A 16077-nucleotide genomic window follows, 5' to 3' on the forward strand; every position below is an offset into this window, starting at 1 on the left:
ATATATTTTTTATATTTTATCATATATTTTCTATAATTTTTTTTCATGGAGAATTACTTTTTATTAATATCAAATTATTTTTATTATTAATCCGAAGTAATTTTGTATTTTTACCTGAATCTGTTTTAACCGTTTCTCAAATTGAATTAATCGTTCTAGAACTAACTTCTCATGAAACGTCCAACTGACAAGTTGAGCTGAATTTTTAAAGTAGTAAGCAATATTTAGACGAAATTGTTCAAATAAATCGCGGAAATGCTGAATTGTTTCTAGTACAAGTGTCACTTTAATAAGGTTATCATGAATATCTGTTTGAAATAAATTTCCGGGATCAAGATATTTTATCGCCTGTAAACAATTTAAGTTTGATTGGTATAATTTAATATCCGGAGATCGTTAATAAACACATAGTCGACAGTATGAATATCAAATAAACCTGAGTTATAAAAAGATTTACTACTGCATTGAGTAAATAGATAATATTGGTCGTAGTGCAATAATGTTTTGAGTTAGCCCAAGCAAGACAAATTAAATGAAGCAGTTGTTTTAATTTTAATTTCAATTCTTCGATATCGCTTCCTTCTATTTCGATAAACTGTGACTGCAGTGGTTTTAAGTGCAAATAAATATCTCGCGCTTCGACGATGGCTTTTAGTAAAACAAATAAATATCTACTTTAGCAAATTAGTAGTACAGCGAATAAAAGTTTAAATTTTTGTAAAATATAAACCTGCTATGACGTTTTTGAATAGAGTTTCAAAAGATTTTAAATATGAACTCTTAGTGAGCTCTAGTAAAAAAGCTATTTTTTTAACTCGTGGATCACACATTTGATCGTAAATCGATTCTAAATTCTTCAATCGTTCTTGCCAAAATATAACTTCTGTAATAAATTTATAAACAAAAATTTATGTCGGCTGTTATTATTTTTGATAATGTACTTGAAAATGGGAACGTTTTTCGCGGGCAACAAAAATCAAAAAAATGTATGTAATTTGACTGCTTAAAGGTGACTTAAGGGGTAATTGGGGATTTTTGCAATGTTTGGCTGACTTATGTGAAACATTTCAAAAATCGAAAACCAGTAGATTTTTTACTATTCATTTTGTTTTTTTATTTTCATTCCGCGAAAAACATTCCGATCTTCGGGTACATTATTGATAAATAATTATATACCTGCACTAGGAAATAATTGATTATCACTATTGGCTAAACGCATGTTAACTTCATCCAAAACATCGTTGACTTGATTCAACCATCTGATAACAATTTCTTCAATGTTACTTTTTAACATTAAATCGATATCTTCCTTATTTGTGAGTCTTTCCATTTTAAATAATTTCTCATTGCCCATGGGCATTGATAGTAATGTGTGACCTGTCATTTTACCCCGTAGCTAAATAATTATGATAGTTTAATAATAAAAATATTGAGATATGTAATTTAAAAAAATAAATTATTTCTCAAGTAACTGTTGGGAAATTTGAATAGAAAGATAAATTTTAAATGGTTGAAATTATCTGTGAAATGCTGACGTTAACAAAACGGAAATGAAATTGTTGAAACAGATAGGAGTGAAAGAAGCCACGATAGTGTTACTAAAGTCAAATGACAAAGAATTTTAAATGAAAATATATTTTTAATTAATGCAATTATTATCTTTTATTTTTTTTTTACTGAATATAGAAGCACACATACACAAACAAAAAGAATTTCTTGACGCAAGAAAAATTTTACATTATGATTCAAAGACAAAAATTTTCTAAGGACCAGAAAAAATTTGTTGACGCAAGAAAGTTGTTCTTGACCCGAAAAATTTTTTCTTACTCCAAAGCAAAAAATTTCTTGAGGCAAATAAAAATTTTATTGCGTCAAGAAATTCTTTTTTTCTGTGTATTGTTGGGTGAAAATTACTTCCTAAGTTTATCAGTTTCAACTCAAGTTTTTTTAATTATGATCTAAATTCAGATAACCTAATTTTAGAGCAACCAATTTATTTTAAAACCCCCCGAATTTTTTTAAAATAATTTAGAAATAACTGATTTTTTTATTACTGTTTTCATAGGGAAAGTTTGGTTACTCAGAGTGAGCATACGAAATTCATGGATATTTTCTCATTTCCTCATTTCTTATTTTATTATTAGTTTAGATATTTTGAGATGACATGAATTTCCGATTAAGGGAAATAATTGTAATGCCAATATTTTGAATTCTCTATTTACAATACCTTACCTGACATATTGAACTTTGTAAATCATAAATATGTTTCTTAACATCATTGGTTAATAATTCCGGCCAATCATCTGAATTTTCAGGGTTAGTAAGAATCGGGACGTAAACCTTTTCACAAATAATGACATCTTCAAAAATTAGATTAAATTTCTACATTACAATGCACATTCAAATACCTCTTGCACCAATACTGACAGATCATCAATAGGTTTAGGTGACATATCACCAGGAATCAGAACTTCTCTATAGTTTATTTCTGTTATAATTACTGGCTGACGTTTCACGAAATAGGACAATTTGTTTTTAGCGTTTGATTGAATTCCTAAAACTGGAACTATTGCTCCAGTAGATGACACATTTATTGTCAATATATATTCATCCGGTGTATTGAAAAAATTTATAATAACATTCTGAGAGAATTTATTTTTACACTTTTTACAAAATCATCCTCTTAGGGTCAATAATTTGTTAAAAATTATATTAATTTTACCTTAGAGTCTTCGTTGGTTAGCATTTTTATCCATTTATCAGGTTTTATTTTGCTCGATCGCATTAAATATTGATAAATAAATTCAAATCGTGGATCATCATTTTTATCTTCTTTTTCTTCATTCATCTCAAAATTCGCAATATAAAGATTATTTTTAAAAAATAATAATAGGTTATCTTATTTAGATAATGATATTTTTATAAAATGTCAATATATTGGCCATTGGAACAAAATGACTATCGATTACTATCGAAAACAGAACTCTCGATTACCATCCGCTGTACCAACTTTAAGTTCGAGAATCGAACAACAGAGGGTATAAGCTGTATTGATTTTCATTTCATAGTAATTGTGTTACTTTTTCAGACTTTAATATTAGAAAATGCATTTTATATTACCAAAACATGCTTTATATATAATTATTACTCATACCGATAATTGAACTCCACTGTCGAGAAAACTGAATTCATCGAAGTATTGAATTTTTAAATTTCATCACAAGAATAGATAATGACTAAATTATTCTTCCGATAGTTCAGTATGATAGTAAATAATTTATAGATAATCAATATTCAATATCAGTTAAATATTTCAATAACAAAATAATCGATTTTATTACTTAATATAATTTTTATGAATATTTAATAGTTCAATATAGATAACAAGTTTTTCACTAAATAATTTAAAAAATTTTTATAATAATGATAACATCAATAACGACAATGATAATTTGATAACTAATCGAATAATTTCAAGCCGATCGATAATTTTTTGATAACAATTCAATTAATAAAATATTTATGATCTTGAAGTTAGCAATGAATTAAAAATTTTCGGAATTTTTTTTTTAATAATTAAATTCGAATAAAAAAAAAAAAACTAAAAATATGCACATATAAAAAATTCAAAAAACTACAAGTGCAATTTTCTACAATATTTTTTTTTTTTATAAATTTATCGTTTGTAAAAAAATCAAAAAATTAATAGACATCGGGTAATTTTAGTATCATAAATGTTTTTGGTTTTTTATTATTTTCGTATAGATTAGAATAATATCAAATATCAAAATAAGTTTCAAATTTAAAAATTATAAAAATAAAGATAAATGTGATTTCGTTGATTTCCATCAATGTCTTATTCATTACTTAATACAGTAGGACCTCGTTATAAGACTATTAGTTTCTCTCTCAAACTATCGTGATATCTGGCTTATAAAGAAGACAGAATGATAGTCTTATAACGAGGTCCGACCGTATTATCAGTGATTTTCCAAACGATTCATTAGTATGATCCTAAAATTAGCAGACAATGAAAAATTTTCAATTTTTTTTTTTCAGTAACGCAATTAAAAAAAAAAATATTCAAAAAATGCACATGTATAAAATTAAAAAATCTATAGCTGCAATTTTTCGAAATATTTTTATTTTTCAACTTTATCGTTTTTAGAAAAATACAAAAGTTATTAGACGTCGGCTAATTTCGGTATCATTTATAAGTCATAATATTCCGTAAAAAAATTCGATTTTGTTGTTATTTAGTTTACATTTAATTCGATCAGATTGGCTTCGAATTATTGCAAATTAAAAAAATTTATGACCGATCTGCACATAATTAAAAAAATAACAATTATCATACGTTGAGTATCATTACAAAAATCAAATATTTCTACTCGTAATGAAACAAAATTTATTGCCAAACATATATATTTAAAAACAAAAATTTGAATTTAACATTCGCGGACGAAATAATGAATACTCAGTGAATAAAGAAAGAAAAAGCAACAACAAATTAATTAAACATAATTGAGAAGAGAAATCAATTATTAAAATATGTTAATTATTACATATATTTGAATAACTCGAATTTAAAAGTACAGTATAATAAAAAATATGTAAATACTACGCATTAATTATGGGTAATTAATAGAGAACCATTTATAAACACATATAACTTATGAATATTACATATTATAATTATTTTTAAGCCCATGACACACGGCGTAATTAATTACATTATCCATGACCCCGCGAATACTTTCATTGGCGTAAAAAATTGATTCGTTTGATCAATATGCTTGCCTTCCATTCGCTTAATTGAGTGCTGTTTTTAAAAAAAACTTTTTAATTGGTTCGCTGCAGCGGCATAGCATTCATACTTTTATATATTCGATCATCGTTATATAGTCATCATAAAGTTTACACATACTTTTAAAAAAAATATATAAATTCGTATACAATAAGCTTAAGTTAAGCTTAAAATGGGTTTATGGATTTATCGGCTGAAAAAAGGACATCAGTGAATTTATATATAGATTTATAAATGTATATATATATGTATATATGTATGTATTATCGTGTGTGTCCATGAAAATATCGATGAAAATACATTTGGAAAGATTCAGTAAAAATCCCATGAGACTGTCACCGGTGGGCTTGTAGGACCAATTTCTCTTTTTATAATTTTTTTGTTCGTTGCTTACCTGGCAGTATGGGGTGCTAGTGATCCTGGTGGGGACAGAGAGTAGAGGGCTAGGGAGATACATAAAAACTATTGTCCTTTTTTGAAGGCGAACTGAGGTATGTGAATAGTACGTCATTTCATACAGTACAAGCGACAGGGACCAGGGGACAGGGGATAGGGGTTGGTTTTTGTCCCCACCACGTCGCAGGTTTTCGTCGCTCCACGGGCTGAGTTTGGCCGTATGGTGGCGCAGTCTCGTGAGTATCTCGACCATTGATGGTGGTTGTGGTGGGAGAAAAGTTCCCCTGAAATGCCACCGTCCTCGCGATCAACCCAACCAGTCTAACAACCGTCGAGTCAGTGCGAGTTGACCGTGCGGGTGGAACGTACGTGTTTGTTCTCTCAGTCCGTGTACTCTATTATTAATAAATACTTAATGTAACAAGTACTGTCGTTACTGCTTCTACTGCTACTACTACTACTTGCGGTAATATTACTGCTATTATGCTGTTGTCGGTGGTAGTTAAATTTTATTATTTATTTAATGTGAAAAATAAACGGTATCAATAGCGATAATTAGTGTTACGTAGTGTTTGTAGTAGCGTTAATTGAATAATAAATTATTTATTTATTTATTATTTTTAATTGAATAATAAGCAATTGAATTTTAAGAGAGCGATATTGCCGGGAAATAGTGAAAGTAAATTTAAATAAGTGAGTGAAAAAACTGGAGAAAAGGGGTATTATAAAATGGCAGGGTGTACTTTTATGTGATAAACGGTGTTGTTTATGCAATATTTAAATATTGCCGGCGATTTATGATAAATCCGGGAACCAAGACGGATATTTGAATATAATGGCACCGAGATGCAGCTGGATGCCGAGGATGTATGTGATGATAGTGAGCTTGTTGTGGTTACTGGCAATGACAACGCTGGAGGGTGTGTTGGGATCATGTCACTGGTCATCCGACGGCAATGACACGAGATCCGCGGTCTGTAATGTAAGAACACTGGATCCATCGGGTGTTGCTGCGCTATTTCCGCCACTAGAGGGTGCATTCAAATTACGTCTCGATTGTAGTAATGTGCATCACTTTGAGAGTATAATTAGCGGGGAAAGCTGGAACCGGTTGAGCGGTTTGCATGAGCTTAGTATTGATAGTTGTAAAATATTACGTATTCCCGAAGCGGCGTTTCAACCGTTGAACGAACTAAAACGTCTATCGCTGAGGACACTGAATGTCGAATGGAGTGCTGGGCGTACACTAGAACTGGTGCCAGAAGCCCTAGCTGGACTTAGGGAACTTCAAGCACTTGAGATAGTCGATAGCAATCTCAGGGTTTTACCTCGGAATGTATTGTGCGGTCTTAACAATCTCCAAATTCTCAATTTAACCGGGAATCAATTCCGTGAAATCAGTGAGGTTGGACTGGCAGACGTACGTGCCAATCGTGCCAATTGTCACGCAGACATACGCACACTCGATCTCTCACATAACGAGATAAGGAATTTACCAGAGGATAGCCCATTGTCGGGTCTGAGACAATTACAAGAACTCTATTTGCAGCATAATTCAATTGGCGAGATAGCCAGTGATGCACTTACTGGACTTACTAGCTTACGTGTATTTAATGTCAGTTACAATTCACTTGATACACTGCCAGAAGCACTGTTTGCAAGTACACGAGATCTAAGAGAAATTCATTTACAGCACAATGAATTACGTAATTTACCTCGAGGTACATTCACACGACTTGAACAGCTTTTGGTGTTAAATTTGGCAGATAATCGTCTTGGTAGTGACACTGTAGATGAAATGACATTTTTAGGATTAATAAGACTTATTATACTTGATCTTTCGTTTAATTCACTAACACGAATTGACGCTAAGATGTTCAAAGATTTATTTTTTCTTCAAATACTTGATTTGCATAATAATTCTATTTCACACATTGAGAGTAATGCATTTCTACCACTTTATAATTTACATACTTTGGAATTATCCGACAACAATTTGCATTCACTGGGACCACAACTTCTCAATGGACTGTTTGTATTAAATCGTTTGACACTGTCAGGAAATCAAATAAAAGCAATGGATCCACTGGCTTTTCGCAACTGTTCTGATTTGAAAGAACTTGATTTGAGTGGCAATCAATTAACGGCGATACCCGAAGCTTTAAGAGATTTAACATTTTTGAAGACACTTGATTTGGGTGAAAACAAAATAACAGATTTCCACAACGGGTCCTTCAAAAATCTCAACCAACTCACGGGATTACGTCTAATTGGGAATGAAATCGGTAATTTATCACGTGGGATGCTGTGGGATTTGCCCAATTTGCAGATATTAAATTTGGCAAGAAACAAAGTGCAACACGTTGAACGTGATGCATTTGAACGTAATACACGTCTAGAAGCTATTCGCCTCGATGGAAATTTTCTTTCCGATATTAACGGTATATTTGCAAGTATCGCAAGTTTACTTCTGCTTAATTTATCGGAAAATCACATTGAGTGGTTCGATTACGCCTTTATACCCCGTAATCTAAAGTGGTTAGATATACATGGTAATTTTATTGAGAGTTTGGGTAATTATTATCAAATACGCGATTTAAAAGTACGTACTTTGGATGCCAGTCATAACCGTATTACTGAATTAATGCCTCTATCTGTGCCTGACAGTGTTGAATTATTGTTCATAAATAATAATTACATTACAAATGTACATGCCAATACGTTTACGGACAAAGTTAATTTAACGAGAGTCGATATGTATGCCAATATGATTGAAACAATGGAGTTGGCAGCATTGAGATTGACACCAGTACCTGAGGGTAAATTTCTACCGGAATTCTATATCGGTGGTAATCCTTTCAATTGTAACTGTTCGATGGACTGGCTGCCTGTTATCAATAACATGAGTGCGCTGCGACAGCATCCGCGGGTTATGGATTTAGACAATGCAATGTGTCGCATATCGGGTCCTCGTGGTACAGCAATAGTGCCTGCATCAATAGCTAGACCAGAACAATTTTTATGTCGTTATGAGGCACACTGTTTCGCTCTGTGTCACTGTTGTGATTTTGATGCTTGTGATTGTGAAATGACATGCCCATCTGACTGTAAGTGTTATCATGATCAAACGTGGAATACAAATGTTGTAGATTGTTCGGGTCTCGGTACACAAGACATACCTCGTCGTATACCTATGGATGCTACCGAAGTTTATTTGGACGGTAATGACTTTAGAGAATTACAAAATCACGTATTTATCGGTCGTAAAAATATGCGCGTATTATACGTTAACGCCAGTGGTATTGAGTCAATACAAAATCGTACATTCAATGGATTAAACAATTTACAGATATTGCATCTCGAAGACAATAAAATACACGAGCTTAAGGGATTTGAGTTTGAGCATCTTGCACACCTGCGCGAGCTATACCTGCAGAACAACTTGATAGGTTTCATTGGTAATCTCACCCTATTGCCATTGAGATCATTGGAAATTCTGAGGCTCAATGGAAACCGTCTTGTCACGTTTCCGGTTTGGCAAGTCACTCTCAATACCCGTTTAGTGGATCTATCGCTCGGGGGCAATCCCTGGTCATGTCGCTGTAAATTTCTGCAAGAGCTGTCCTCTTGGGTTTCTGACAATGCTCACAAAGTTATTGACGCAAGTGACGTTTGGTGCTATAATAATGATGCTCGTCCTGCATACCGACGTCGTCTCAATGTTAATGAGACAGCATGCTCGGATTACTATGCACAAGGTGGTGTTATTGAAAGTATTATGGTATCTGATTACTTACCAATGGTAGCTGCAACATTATCAGCAGTATTATTACTCCTGGTAATTACAGTCTTGGCATTTATATTCCGTGAACCAGTGCGCACGTGGGCTTACTCTCGTTACGGTGTAAGGTTCTGGGCAAAGTCAACACAATCTGAAGACAAAGAACGTCTCTATGACGGTTACTTTTGTTACAGTCCTAAAGACGAAGATTTTGTATTACATTCGCTGGCAGTTGAACTTGAGCATGGACCAAGTGGTCTACGACTGTGTCTTCATCATCGGGATCTTCCGTGCCTAAGGGCAGCTGCGCCTGTTGTTTTAGAGGCTGCCGAAGCTTCCAAACGGGTCATCATAGTGCTGACAAGAAATTTTTTACAAACCGAGTGGTCGCGTTTTGAATTTCGTGCGGCAGTACACGAGGCCCTGAGGGGACGGCCAGGTCAATTAGTTGTTGTACAAGCCGGCCCAGTTGCACCAGAGGCGGAAGCGGATCCCGAATTAAGGCCATACCTGCGTACCGCGACAACACTCAGGTGGGGCGAAAAACGATTCTGGGAAAGACTGAGGTTCGCTATGCCACCTGGTGATGCACTCAGGCACAAATCCTCGTCGCTGTACAGAAGAAATGTCAACACATATACTCTTGAGGGTCGACCGGAAAAAGAAACATCGACACTGAGAGTTCACGGTCACATAGCGGGTCATCATCATCATCATCCGCTGTTCAAGGACGCACCAGAGTTACTTCAAGCACCACCGGCTTACTCAAGCGCCGCAGTTCTCGGTCAAAATAATCAAGGAAGGCTGGGTGAAAGTGGTGGCGTCGGAAGTGCTAATAGAGATAGTTCAATGAGCAGCTCAACAACAGCTAATCCAAGTCCGAGGCTGACTATGAATCGTGCGTATCAAGAGGGACCTGTCGATGCAATCAATGAAAGTAGACGACCACTGTCTGAACATATTTACTCGTCAATTGATTCTGATTATTCGACACTCGAGCGAAATGCCTGGAGACAGCAACAGCATCCACCACCTGGACAAGCCTATCTCGTGTAATTCTCACAGAAGAACGGTTTTATTTGCAAAACCCACTCAAGAAACAGCGCACGAGCTTGTAAGAGGCAAAGGTGCTTACTCTGATACACTACTACAGGAAGATGCAAGGGCCATCGCTGTTGTTGTTGGCTATTGTTGGAAATTGGCTTGTGGAAACACGTAGCGGTGTGTGCTGGTCACGTAGATGTGTACGAGCGAACTTGAAAGCATCCCGTATATACCTTTGGCGTGCAGACAACCGTGTTTAAAATGTAACTTGGGCGATCAAGAATTTAGTCCAACATTCAAAAGGAGAGCAACTTTCCTAAAATACATTCGCTGTTACGTCGACGTCTAGTCAAAGGGTGCATTGTCTTCACTTTTCCCTGACGTCAGAGGCGCTCATTATAATGGGCATCTAAAAGTAAAGAATCAACATTACTATATTTATGAAAAACAGTGCTGCAGTGAGTTCTGAGGATTCTTAATTAAATAATTGTGTTCCCTGTAATACTTTCTTCCGCTGTGTAGATCTTTTGTGATATATCTTAATTAATATGTTTTTTTTCTATTTTTATTCTTTAAATTTAGTGAGTATGGACAATAAGTTTGTTTTAAACCAACAATGTGCGCAGACTTAAAAAAAAAAAAAAAAAAAAAAAAAAAAACTCATTCATTCATTAGTGAAACAAAACTAAAACGTGATTAATATATTTTTTTTCTGCTCTTTGTTTAAAAAACTACTGACTCATCATTTTTGTATCTGTTATCAAGATAATCTTGCGATAAACTTGATGACGTTTGGAAGCGATTATATTTTTTTACGAGTTCGCACAAACGTTCCTATAATGAAAACAAATAATGTACACTCATAAAAAAATTTTTATTGTTCTTTAATATAATTACTATTATTATTATTGCCGGTAAATAACTGAATTAAAAGCATTAAACGATATGCAGAATAGAAAAAAAATATAAAAGAGAACATGAAAAAAAAAAGTAATAATGAAATTTTAGTTATTGACTGACGTTCTCATAAAGACAATATATATATTTTTTAATTTATTTCAATAACAACATTCTCATTAACGTACTGATTAAAATCATTTTTTTTATTATTGTCATTGTTTAAACAATAGTATTTTGCCCGTCCTATTTAAATATCGAGAGAAAAAAAAAACAAAACAATAAAACTATTATTGTGTTGTAAATTTACCGATGGCCTACCTCGCCACAGACTTAAATTAACTTTAAATAAATAATTATTTACTTAATTAATAAATTATGCTTAATTAAATGGTCACAATTATACGGATTTAGCGACTCGATTCGACTCCAACGTGGCACAGCTGTAAATATTTACTATAACATATGTTATATATATATAAATATAAATATAAATATAAATATAAAAAAGTGTATAAAATCATTTGAAATTTGTTTAAAAAAAAAATAATTATTAAAATTAACAAATATAAAGTTAGTGTGCTGGAAATATGAGAGTTAAATTAGCTAGGCAATGTTTTGTAATTTTATATGACTGACAGAGAGATTAAAAAAAGTTGTTGTATGATATGTAAATATGTATGTAATTATGCCTGATGTAAGATATACTCGCCATAAAAGAATTATTAAATAATAAATGTACATCCGGAGAAGTTTAAAAATAAAATATAAAATATAAATAAATAAATAAATAATTATTATTATTATTATAAATAAATTGTAAGCCTCTTACTTTTGTACGACGTACGTACATTTGCCCTTATAAAAAAACTACACATTGTACATTTGCTATAATTCGATTATTTAAATCATGTGAATAAATTTATAACTTACGTTATCGTTTCAATTAAAACATTATTTTATTTATTTTTAATACATCAATCCAGACATCATTGCCGTTCATTATCCTTTGTCCTTCATACATGTATATTTAAGGATGTATAGGTATGTAATAATAGTACTGTTGAATCGTTGATAAATTAATTACAACGGCGAGAGAAAAGAATAATTGAAATGGCGCTTCAATATAACATCTCTCATTCATTGTACTCGTGTAACAATAGAATATCATGTTTTCACACTGACTAATTGGAACAGAAGCGAAGTAAGTTATATATTTAATTATCTTTGGATTTATTCATAATTAATACGTGACTTCGACTTTAAATACGATAATTTAAATAATACATATTTATGGAGAAAAGTTTAGACAGAACACAGATCGTAGGATTTTGGATGAAAAAAAAAATTCATTATAAATTATAATTATTCGTGATCGAATTTAATAATTGCTTCCGTGTAAAAAAAAAAATTTTGAAAAAAGGTTAAAAAAGTGTTGACCATTCTAAACTTTTGAAAAGACACAGAAATAAACAATTGACTTTATACTATAAACTAATATTTTTTATTAAAAAAATTCGTTCAGAAAAAAATGATTTCGAATTATTTATGAACGTTTTTCGTTTTAGCATATCTTAATGATATTAGGACATTTATCGATTTTTCTCTTGAATTTTCAAAAGTTTAAAAAACGTTCAAAAACAATTTCGATGTTGTCACATTTTGAAGTTTAAAATAGTCAACACCTTTTTAACTTTTTTTAACCATTTTTTTATACGGGTCATTTTATCTAATAATTATATTATTTTACAATAATACTTTGTTATGGTTACAGGGTAAAAAATAAATTTAATCGTATATAAGGTAAAAGACCCAGTACCCGATCAGGGAACTAGTACTCGATCACTCATGTATTTTTATATCTATATTTACTAAATTTTACCAAATATAGCTTCAAATACATTGAGTGGTCGAGTACTAGTTCTTTGATCGGGTACTAGGTCTTTTGCCTTAAAGTATAAATGAAATTGTTCAAATTTACATTATTGTTCCATGTTATATTTACTAGAGGTATTTATAAAATTAATATGAGCGCCGTGTTCCCGTCTCATTATAACTTGGGTTAATTTAAAAATACAGATTTCATTTCTAAAACTAATTTTACTTTTTTAAATTTCAAATTGGAAAATTATCTAAGATAAATTACTTTGCATCATTATTACATTATTATTTTGTTGTAATTTTCTGTATATAGAATACCCAGCATTTTCAATCGTTTAAAAATAAAAAATTTTCATTAAAAATAATATATTCGGTATCTCAACTTATTAAAAATTAATTGTCATAATTTAAATTAAATTTTTGACAAAAATATAAATTTTATATTAAAGTCATATTATGTTTTTATTTATTACTCTGTAATATTTCAATTCTTCGTAATGAATAATCGGTAATTTGCAAATAAAATTATTATAGCACTATTTTCTAAAATTACATTATTAACTTCACAGTATTTAGAGTGTAACAATAACTTAAGTATATATACACATATGCATATACATATATCTGCATGGGTGTAGGATTCTCACAAAATTACTATTCCCGTCTGTAATATTATATAATTATCGAACTTGCGTGTAAATAATTGATGTTATAATTAATTAAAAGCATCTAAGCCTTTATTGCGAACTCTTGTAGAAGATATCGCACCCCCTTTTCAATGGTACACTCAAAACCGAGTAATTCTGTTCAACTACTACAGAATTGTTCTCACTACCTATTCAAGGAGAAACTAATTTTACATTGACAACGCATTCTCAGCATTTACTCTCATTGTACAACCGTTCGCATTCAACGGAATCTTTGGAATTTCACAATTCTCAATTTTATCTATTATACATTTATTTTATCGTTAATTTTTATCCATCATTCAAATATTTCATCCTTTCATTAAATTGTTTTACGCGAAATCAACTTTTTTTTTTTCATGTTTTTGTGTAACTATCGAAAAAATGAATTCGTCAATCAATAGGCAAAGTTTATAAACATGGAATTCCGAAAAAATTTATGTTTGTAAATAATTCAATGGGATATTCAGAGTTGACATTACATTGTTTGAAAAAAATTTATCAAATTGAATGAAAATATGTTAGAGACAATTTGAAACATTGAATTAAAAAAAAATATGAAATTTTATTAGTACTAATAATCTTTATGATGAATTTGAAACAGATTATTTATGACTGATATCTAACATAAATATTTATATAAAAATGATAAATGAACTAATCCAGACTCACATATATATATATATATATATATATATATATATATATATATATATATATATATACATGTATATATATGTACATATATATCGACGAGAAAATATGTAATTATTATTATAAAATCTATTAAAAGAAACAGAGCGACGTAAGTGATACAGACAGATGACAAAGTAGACCACCGCAATTTCTTGATGAATAAGACATAAATAAAATTTATATATATATATATAGTTAAGCATGAGGTTTTTCTGTTGTATCGCTTCTCACGTCCCGCCGTGTCGTCATCTACAGCGGAGTATACCAAGCTGGTGCACTCTGAGGAAAACCACAAATTCACATCACATCATACACACTAGTATTATATAATACATATATATGCTGTACGTGAGGAGTACAAAGAGTGATGTTGTATAGATAATATGTATATAATGACCAGACACATACACATACATACACACCGTCACGTACATTTAACATTATCGATAATCGTCGTGATAGCAACATTATCTGTATGAGATCGTTACTCTGATGTGGTTGTTTTGGACAACCTAACAATTTACCTCATAATTTTATCACTAAATTCTTGACTGTTGACACCTCGTCGTGCATTATTGCTTGTCATTATCATTGTTGTTGTTATCTATTTAAACGGGAGAGATAAAATGGACCTTCAGAAATTTTTTCTAAAATCATAGATATTTCGAGACATTTCGGGGCACGCAAAAAATTTTTAATCTGAAATTAGACTTAGAAATTTTTATTCAAAAAATTGAGCTAAATAATAGGGTAGAAGTATTATTTGTGGTCACTAATAAAAAAAGTATAAAAAAAACTTTCATTGTAATGGTGTGATAAAAAGTATTTTTGTACGCATGTAAAAAATGAATTTTGTCATTGCGTATTTTACTAATGGTTTTATTCAAATTTCTCAAGTGCCCAAAACTGGCTTTAAAGTGGCCAAAAACGGTACTTGTACCCTATATTTGTCAGGATTAATTTTAAGTTTAATTTTTTTTAAGTGGCTTATTTGCCTCACTTTTAAATATTTTCATAACTAAGTCGAATTAATACTGAATACTTATTTGGAGACTCAAAAATACTGAAACGTTTATTCCGTTTTTTATATTTTTTTATGCTCACCTTTATAGATACGAAAATTATTGAACATATTAATTTATCAATCATTGTTTTGATGACTGATGTAATAAAAAAATTAGTATTACAGTTCAGTGACATGAGATCACAAAGTTTTAAAAGTTTACAAAAGTAACCTTCACTAGCTTTTCACTCTTCTTCAAGTTAATAAACACACATATATACTTAAAGATATATAACTTTTGGCATGTGAATTTCTTAACTTTTTGAGTGTTCAATGCAAGTAGAATTGGCCCACAGAGCTCGTTGCCATAAGTTAGGACCAAATTGTTGGCTTTTCAGCTACCGCGAAACTTCGAACTTCATATGAATATATATTATATATATACATGTTAAAGTTAATATTGGAATATTATTCACGAGTAAAGGTAAAAAAAAATTCGTGTGAAACTGCAGAGTGTGTGAGCGCAAAAACTCTTGAGCGATGAGAAAAGACGTCGGAAATGTATTACAGTTGACACAACTTATTCCGCTTGTTTTTATACCTTAATTTCATACGCAATTTAAAATTTACGTATTCTATTTATTGTTTGGTCTATTGTTATGTGTAAAAAATAGTTTCATTCATTTCTAATGCATGAGAAAATTCCTTCAGTTAAAAGTTTTGTAAACAATAATATTTATGTTTTCTTTTTCGTTTCCATTCATAAATCTTTTAAGATATTACTTATTCATCCTGATAAATAATTTATTAGCATAAGTACACACGTTAAATGTTAAATTTAAATTTCGCTTTGAGTCAACAAACCAAATGTTAAAATAAAACATTT

The 16077-nt window shown here is 31.0% G+C and overlaps 2 protein-coding genes and 1 long non-coding RNA gene across 5 annotated transcripts in view; 2 read left to right on the top strand and 1 right to left on the bottom strand.

Annotated features, from left to right (window-relative positions):
• LOC103580765 (dynein beta chain, ciliary) overlaps window positions 1–2848 on the bottom strand; it is a 33727-nt gene extending 30879 nt beyond the window's left edge. The window contains exons 1-7 of the mRNA XM_053737696.1: window positions 2723–2848; window positions 2409–2642; window positions 2233–2340; window positions 1177–1396; window positions 731–883; window positions 437–648; window positions 115–348 (exon numbers count right to left, since the gene is read on the bottom strand). Of these exons, the coding sequence (XP_053593671.1) occupies window positions 115–348; window positions 437–648; window positions 731–883; window positions 1177–1396; window positions 2233–2340; window positions 2409–2642; window positions 2723–2848 (1287 nt within the window). The remainder of the gene's footprint in view (window positions 1–114; window positions 349–436; window positions 649–730; window positions 884–1176; window positions 1397–2232; window positions 2341–2408; window positions 2643–2722) is intronic.
• LOC128667474 (uncharacterized) overlaps window positions 1–16077 on the top strand; it is a 146070-nt gene that overhangs the window by 9735 nt on the left and 120258 nt on the right. The gene's annotated exons all lie outside the window — the stretch shown is intronic.
• Window positions 5542–11824, top strand: LOC103580710 (toll-like receptor 7). Its single transcript, XM_008562576.2, has one exon. It carries the CDS (start codon window positions 6039–6041, stop codon window positions 10038–10040), a length of 4002 nt encoding a protein of 1333 aa, XP_008560798.1. The 5' UTR covers window positions 5542–6038; the 3' UTR covers window positions 10041–11824.

Source organism: Microplitis demolitor, chromosome 3 (assembly GCF_026212275.2).
Source record: "Microplitis demolitor isolate Queensland-Clemson2020A chromosome 3, iyMicDemo2.1a, whole genome shotgun sequence".
Lineage (NCBI taxonomy): Eukaryota > Metazoa > Arthropoda > Insecta > Hymenoptera > Braconidae > Microplitis > Microplitis demolitor.